The sequence below is a fragment of the Carassius auratus genome, chromosome 11, assembly GCF_003368295.1.
Source record: "Carassius auratus strain Wakin chromosome 11, ASM336829v1, whole genome shotgun sequence".
Lineage (NCBI taxonomy): Eukaryota > Metazoa > Chordata > Actinopteri > Cypriniformes > Cyprinidae > Carassius > Carassius auratus.
Genome location: NC_039253.1, coordinates 7,879,092 through 7,887,103, shown reverse-complemented (window position 1 = coordinate 7,887,103; position 8,012 = coordinate 7,879,092). Strand labels below are relative to the sequence as shown.

The 8,012-nt window shown below is 35.4% G+C and overlaps 1 protein-coding gene across 1 annotated transcript; it reads right to left on the bottom strand.

Annotated features, from left to right (window-relative positions):
• Positions 1 to 403: 403 nt before the first annotated feature.
• Positions 404 to 8,012, bottom strand: LOC113110576 (uncharacterized). The gene is made up of 7 exons (XM_026274703.1): positions 7,958 to 8,012; positions 4,042 to 4,338; positions 3,475 to 3,525; positions 3,337 to 3,384; positions 3,154 to 3,231; positions 738 to 789; positions 404 to 542 (listed from the first exon to the last, which is right to left on the bottom strand). Exons 1-7 carry the CDS (start codon positions 8,010 to 8,012, stop codon positions 404 to 406), a joined length of 720 nt encoding a protein of 239 aa, XP_026130488.1.

Below are 8,012 nucleotides of genomic sequence, written 5' to 3'. Positions count from 1 at the left end.
GCGGCGATGGATTCAAACATGCCCAGGTAATGCTCTATGTCGTCGTGGACGGTCATCTTCGGCAGGAGCTGGGTGGCTTGAGTGCGCGGGTCCGGCAGAGCGGCGACTTCACGCTCCGTTTCTCCTTGGCGAGCGGCCATGTGCTCGACGATCTGCTGCTGTCGAAGGCTTACTTCCAACTCACCAAGTTGTCCACCCCCCCCCGCCCCCCGCTTCTTCGTCAGGCGGTTACTCCCTCCCCAGCTATGGAGGAGCTTCTCAAGCACCTGACGAAGAAGCGGGGGGGGGAACAACTTGGTGAGTCGGTAATTCTTCAGTAAGTTGCCCGCATTCTCCACCAGTGTCACGGGCTGAGGAATCACACGACAGGGTTTAGTGAAAAGTGAAGCCCCGGAGGGTGTATTTATTGAATGGTGTAGTGCTGAATCCTGGAGTGTCCGGTGCTCGTCCTCGGTGCCACGTGATCCTGTTTGTCGGCCGGCTGAGTGCAAGGGAACTTGGTGTCCGGTGCTCGGGTGGCGGGCTTGTCGATCCGCAGCTGTCTAGAGGGACAAGAGACACAACGTTAGTTTCAGTCATCTGAAGATCCTCTCTTGCCTGTGTCACCTTCAGCCACAGCATTTATAGTCCTCTCCTCATCCGCTTCAGCTGGGACCGATCAGCCCGCTGTGATTGCGTGCAGGTGAATCTCCCTCGTTGCCAGGGCGACGCTGATAGGTGCCCAGGACACGGCTCACACTACATCCCAATCAGGTTTAGCTAAACCTTCCCATTCCCAAGAATAAATAGCTGGAATATAAGTATATAAGAAAATATGGAGTACTGCTTTAGTGTAACAGACACGCCAGGTTCCATCACCAACCAATCACAGTGCATTCCCTCACCTGAGTATTAATCACTCCCACCTGCTCCTCATCCACCTGCAATCACCAGTTCACATATATACTTCACACATGCACCCAGCCAGCGTTCGGTCTTGTTTACAAAAAGGTCTTACCTGCATGCTTACTCTAAAGACTAATGAGCTCAATACTTACCTCTCTCCAGCGATTTTAAGTCTTGAAATGATTTGAGGCCCTTAACATAAAAAAATATCCTTCAGGGAATGCCACAATCAGACCAAGCTCTAAAAACAAAGAGATTGTTGTCTTGGTGTAAAAAGGGGCATCCCATTTGCTCAACCTTTTTCCATACATCAAGGGAGTATTCAATAATTGGTATATTATAATAATAATTTTTCTTAAAATATTTAGAAACCTCTGAAAAGGGGAGATCTTGTAAGCAAACGGGATGAATATTTGATTCTAAATCTCACCATGGAACTGAAGAATCAGGATTGACCCAGGTTTTCAGCAGTTTTATTTATTTTAGCTGGATTATATCATTTAACATTGGGAACAGACAACCCCCCCCCCCCCCCCCCCATCAAGTTTCTTAAGATGCATCGTCTTACAACCACTATTCAGGAAAAGGTTTTGTGAAATGCCTTAAAATCAAAAATGTTATCTGTTCATTATCTTCCACTTAATTGATATAAAGTACAAAGTAAATATAGAAATGTTTTTATTTTGATGGCTGCAACACACTCTAAAAAAGTTGGGACAGAAGCACGTTTAACACTGTCACATCAACTTTTCTCTAAATTACAAGGTTTCATTGTTTGGGAATTGAGGATACTAATTGTTAAGGTTTTGAGAGAGAAAAAAATTGTCCAGTCTCATTTGATACAAGACTTCAGATGGTCAGCAGTGTGTGACTGTCGTTTTCTGATTCTCCTCTTCATGAGTGGTCATACATTTTCAATAGGAGACAGATCTGGACTGATCTAGCACATTCACTCTGAGTCTACAAAACCATGCTGTTGTAGCACATGCAGAAGGGGATCTAGCATTGTCTTGATCTAATAATCATGGACTTCCCATGAAAGACATCGTCTTGATGGCAGTATATTTACAATTTAAATAAATGTCAATGGTATCTTCGCACACATGGCAGTCACCCATGACTTTTGCTCCAGTGCAGCCCCATACCATGACAGATGTTTGCTTTTGATTATGTCGCTGATGAAAGTCTGCTTGGTCCATTTGGTCATCAGGACTAAGAACTTAAGATATTTTTTCTCAGAAACACATTTCTACTGTCTTTTTGGCTATCTGAGATGAGCTCTGGCTCGGAGAACCTGGCAGCTTCACTGCATAGAATTAATGCAGTGGCAGACTGTGTTAAGTGACAGCAGTTTTCAGAAGTACTCCTGAGCACATCTGGCTATATTTAACACCACACCATGATGGATTCAATGTCATCTGAGGGCTCAAAGGTCATGCAAAGGCTTTGCCCTGGACAGACTGAGACTCCTCTATATTCCCTGAATCTTTTAACATGACTACATATGGGAGCTTCTGGAAGACCTAAATTCTTTGCAATTTTTGCATTGCGAGATGTGATTTTTATTTGTTTGACACTCGCTTATGAAATTTGGCACAAAGTGATGAGCCTTGCTACAGCTTTTCTTGCAAAGTCTGAGATGCTCCTTTAATACCCAAATATGATGCGCTCATCTATTAACAATTCACCTGCTTACTGTGAGCTGATTCAAAACAGTTTAACATCTAGATGTTGTAATCTTTTTACTTTTATTTTATTTTTAGTGTTGTAGCCATCAAAATAAAAATATGTTAATATTTACAAAATAAATTTACGCTGGTCAGTGAAAATTTGCAAATCTTTTTTTTTTTTTCTTTTTTTACTTTTGTCAACTAAATAAAAGTTAAAGAGAATTAACAAATCTTATTGCATTTTACAAAACATCTCAACTTTTCAGTGACTGGGGTTGTAAGTCAAATTCAGTTTTTTTTTCTTCAGATAAATCTAGAAATAGCATGATTTAATCCATGTCTATATTGCAATAAGGGAAATAACATGCCACTGAATTAGATAAATAGTTAGTAGATTTTTTTGCCGCATGAAATTATCACAAAAAAGGATGAAAAAGTTTAAGGTTTAATTTTTACAAATTGCAGAATTGCAATTTTGTGTTGTGAGTGAATTAACAAGCTTTAGAATTGTTCAGGATCTACCACTATAAACTTTGATAATAATTCTATATTTGAACTTTTTGAATCCAACATATTAATTATATACAGTGACTTTTACCATTGAGAGAGAGTGAATGAACTTTTCTGTTTTCCTTTCCTGTAATGGTGGGCAGGTTTATCTTGGTTTGGAGATCTGCTAATATAAAAATAACATTGCAAGGCCAATCAGTTTTTAAAAATAAATGATTTCTCAAATTTAATGTAGACTAACCAGAAAAGCTATAACAGATTAGCAATTTACCAGTTTTACTGTATGTTGTGGCTTCAGAAGTGGACATCACAGTTAATGCTGATGAAAAGACATTGTGAAATGCATGGCGATATACAGTATAGAAAAAAATGGATTAAAAATAGCTTATTTATAAACTCAATCACTCACAGGTTTCCATGGCTGTTGTAGTTGTTTGTTCAGTGGTTGTTGATGTTGAAACTGTGGAGACAATTTATCAGCATTATACAGAGTCATTTTACATTATTATCAAACTTTAAAGCAAAGCTAGCTTGTTGGAGATACAGATCCTCAAATAATAATAATACAAATATTATCGGTCCTTTAGTAATGTGTGGTTTTGGAGGGTACACAACAATACAAACATTATTATTAACAATTGATTTGATGAATTTAGTGATGTGGCTTTAAGGGTACAACGGCGTGTCACTGGGAAAGTCTCTTAAAAGGACACCTTTGTTCCTTCTTCACTCCTAAAGTATATTAAATGCATATTGTTTAACCTTAAGGTAGTAATATGTACTTTTACAGTCTTTTGAAAGGATCTTTACAATTATTATCCAATAGATATAGAAGTGCCCTACATGTGTAACATCATCATCACTAACTAATAATGAGTTTTAGAAGTGAATCTGTATAACGTTAAATGATACGTGATCAGTAAAAACACTGGAATAAAAGTTTCTAATACAGAAGAAAAGCAGTGAAATATCTCACCTCGAACCGTCACTGTGACAGGATCAGATTCAGGAGATGATATGATTGAGCCTAGCGCATGTAATGTTGTGTAGCAGATAATGTTGAGTGATTCAGGTGATTTTACAGATGCCCATCTGAACACTTCAGCACCAGTGAGATCCAGCTCACATGATGAACTGCTTTTCATTTTCTTCTCTTCTCTGTTTATGAAGAAGTGACATTCAATCACTGAAACACGTGGATCTGTCTCACAGCTGATCTTCACTGAGCTGGACTCTCTTATGACATCTGGAGATACTTTTACTCTAGGAAATTCTGCAACAAAACAGATCAATCAGTCATTCTCATATTTATTTTTTATTTATTTATTACTTTAAAGGCATCATGACATGCACTGTAAAACTGAACAGTGAAAATGTATTAAAAAATGTAAGTTAATTTCACTCAAATAATTATGTAAGTTCACTGGACTGAAGTTCTGTAAACTCAAAATGCTGTTGTAATAAGGTGAACTTAAAAATGATTGTGTTTTCTAGTTCCAAACATGCTTTGCATCAGCCAAAAAGGAAAATAAATGTAGAAATTAAGTGTTATTTTGTGTGATTTTACACAGGATTAACATAGAGAGACATAAGTTAGTACTTGGTAACACTTTAGAATACTGTTTCTGACACACTATAACTAATAAGGAATTATTGAAGAACTAACAGGTAATTTTTCATTAACACTTAACTCACTACTGTTAACTACTAAGGAAGATATGTTAATTAATCAGTATGTAATACAATTTTATGATTGTGTTAAGCAACAGTTAGAGAAATATCTTATATATTAATTATCTACTAGTTATGGTTCAAGAAAAATAACTATGAAGTAACTACTAATGAACAGTTATACGCAATTTCCAAATGTTTTCACTTTAGAATACTGTTTCAGTATACTGCTGCCCAGTGGTATGGTCAAGTGCATCAAGTAAAAATGTAGAAAAATTACAGTTACGGTAGTCCAGAATAGAGCTGCAAGACTAATTCTGAATTGTAAGAGAAAGGTTAATATTATGAGAATGCACAAAATTTTAGGTTGGCTACTGGTGAAGGACAAGGGTCTCTGATATGTTTTATAAGAAACATTTCAGTATCGAGAGATCCATGTCCACTTTGGTAGTGGCTAATGGGGATCCAAATAAACAATAAAAAATTGCATTGAATTGTGACCCTTTCATATAAAATTTATTAGCAGTAGTAGTAGTATGAAAATGCAATATTAATAAATGCAATACATTTTTACAGAGGATTTGCCTGTGTAGTGAATTGTTTTGTTAGTGTGTTTTGTAAGAAATCAGCTTTCAGTAGGAACCCCACCATGACTCCAGTGCCTTGCGATAACTTACCTTAGTTTTTATATTTTATATACAGTACTGTATGTGTGCCTCATCAGCATATAACACATTACCATTAATTAAATTTATTTATGTACGGCAAAGCCCGAGGAAAAGTAAAAATACAGGTAACCAATTAGTAATTTATAAAGAATTATCAAATAATTTTGCATGACTTATTTCGAACCTGAAACATTAAGCCTATTCTAAAGTGAAAATATTTGGAACCCATTTGTAATTAATAAATAATTATTAGAGAATTCCTCAAGAATTACTTAGAACCTGAAACAGTATTCTAAAGTGAAAACATAGGGAACCCTTTAGTAATTAATAAATAGTTATTTTATTTGGAACCTGAAACATTAGGCCTATTCTAAAGTGAAATTATAGTGAACCCTTATTAAAAAAAAATTATAGTGAAGTAATTAATAAAGAATTCAGATAATTCATATTTTATTCAATTTTAACATGCATACTGCCCACATTTAAACTAATTTAACAAACATTTTATAAACAAAACTTAAACATTTAGAAGCAAACTTTAGAAAGTTGCTACTGTAGTAGTACTTTATACTTGTCCTTTTACTCAAGTTATTTTGAAAATGAACAGGCCTACTTATAATTTTACTGGAGTAATATTTTATTGGGGTATCTGTACTTTTACTCAAGTACTTGTGGGACACAGCCTGATTATTATAGGGATTATCTGCGTATAACTGTTCATTAGTAGTTACTTCATAGTTATTTTTCTTGAACCTTAACTAGTAGATAATTAATAGTAGTTCTTCAGTAGGTATGACAGAATTCATTAGTTATTGATTAGCTAACTGTTACTTAACACAATCATAACGTTATATTACATACTGATCAGTTAACACATCTTCCTTACTAGTTAATAGTAGTGAGTTAAGTCGTTATGAATAATCACCGGTTAGATCTTCAATAATTAATTATTAGTTATCCAGTAGGTAAGAAACAGTATTCTAAAGTGTTACCCTTTAATGTTGTGTCACGTTAGGATTTACATGTTTCTGTTATGTTGGTGTTGCAGTGTTACTGTTATGGTGAAGAGTAGAGCCTGAGGTTAGGAGGATGGAACGCAAAACTTAAAGGCTTTATATACTGCATGATATTTGAGTATTTAAATGTCTTTTTGAGAACTACATTAGTACATACCAGTGTGCTGTTGCTAATAGCACGGAGCTATGAAGATCTGAATGAATATACTGTTAATGGAAGTAAGTTGTATGATTATCATCGTGATGAGTTTGGTGCGATCATGGAAGAGAGGCTTGGCTTGGCTCCTATGGCTCTCAGCCCCGCCCCTCGTCATACAAATGTTAAGCTTTATTAACTTAAAAAATAGTTTATTTGCTCAAATATTTTTAGACAATAATTTTACCACAAATGTTTTGAGTATTCTTAACTTACCAGGTTTTACAGTGTGTGAAATCAAATTTGCCTTGATCTGTTTACATATACAAAGTCTTTGTAAAACATAATGTTTTATTGCATACATGTCCTACGTTTTATAAAATGATTGTGTCAGAAGACATGTAAAATGTGCATAGTTTGAGGCTCTAGACATCTGCTTGAGTACTACTAGTATAGATTATAAACCCTGCCCTCACCATGTTTTCATGATCCCTGTCTGTGTTTCTTATGTCTCTGTTCATGGACTCTTAGTTTATAGCTCTGTCTTGTTTGTGACATTGTTCCCCTCATGTTTCGTTGTTGATGTTCCTGTCTTAGATTTCTGGTCTTGCTCCTGCTCAGTGTTCCTTTGTTATTTACCCTTGTTTGTTTCATTCTGTCATGCTGATACACAGACAAAGTGAGGTGGATCCAAATGCACATAGTTTATTGATGAAATGAAAAAAAAAAAAAAAAAAAAAAAAACACAGGTAAATAACAAAGGGACACTGAGCAAGAGCAGGAGCAATGTCCATGAACATAGACTCAAGAATCATAGACAGGGATCATGATGCATGTAAATGAATGGGACATTTTGGTTTGAGCCAAAAAAAAAATCTACTTACACGTATAAATTAAAAGTACATTTTTCCTGGTTTCTGTCATTTAGATAGCTCTTATCACATTTGTGTGTGTTGAAGTGATTTTTCTAATAAGTTTTCTAATAAACATTATTAACATTATAAGTGAGCCTCGAGGAACAATACAATAATTGTAAAAATCCAGTATCTCAACAATTAAAAACTGCTTTTTTCTCAATTTCTCATTCAAGTATCACCCGTAATTACTTTCATATGAACATGTGCAGATGTAGATGAATATTACAGTGGATATTCCAAGGATGTTTATAAAACCAAGTCCAATTAATATAAGCTTCTTATTTCTAGGAACTCAAATGTTTAATCAGGTGATTGCAGTCAGGGAATGAATTTTCATGACATGCCTAATGTAAACTAATACACCTATAATAAGCAGAGAAGTTTTAGGATCCAGTGTGTGCAGTATTACTAAAACATACGGAACACAAATGCTGAGTTTGGAAATAAAGTATTTAATCAAAATTAAACAATAGACATCACTTACTGTAAGACTGAACCTCCATCAGGAGCTGAAAAACTATGAAGATGAACAACTCCAT

Coding starts and splice junctions, on each gene's coding strand:
- LOC113110576 (XM_026274703.1), bottom strand. CDS start 8,012: ATGGAGTTGTTCATCTTCATAGTTTTTCAGCTCCTGATGGAGGTTCAG. Junction 3,232..3,336: donor CACAACATACAGTAAAACTG/GTAAATTGCTAA, acceptor TTTTTATATTAG/CAGATCTCCAAACCAAGATA. Junction 790..3,153: donor TCATTCACTCTCTCTCAATG/GTAAAAGTCACT, acceptor CTTATATTCCAG/CTATTTATTCTTGGGAATGG.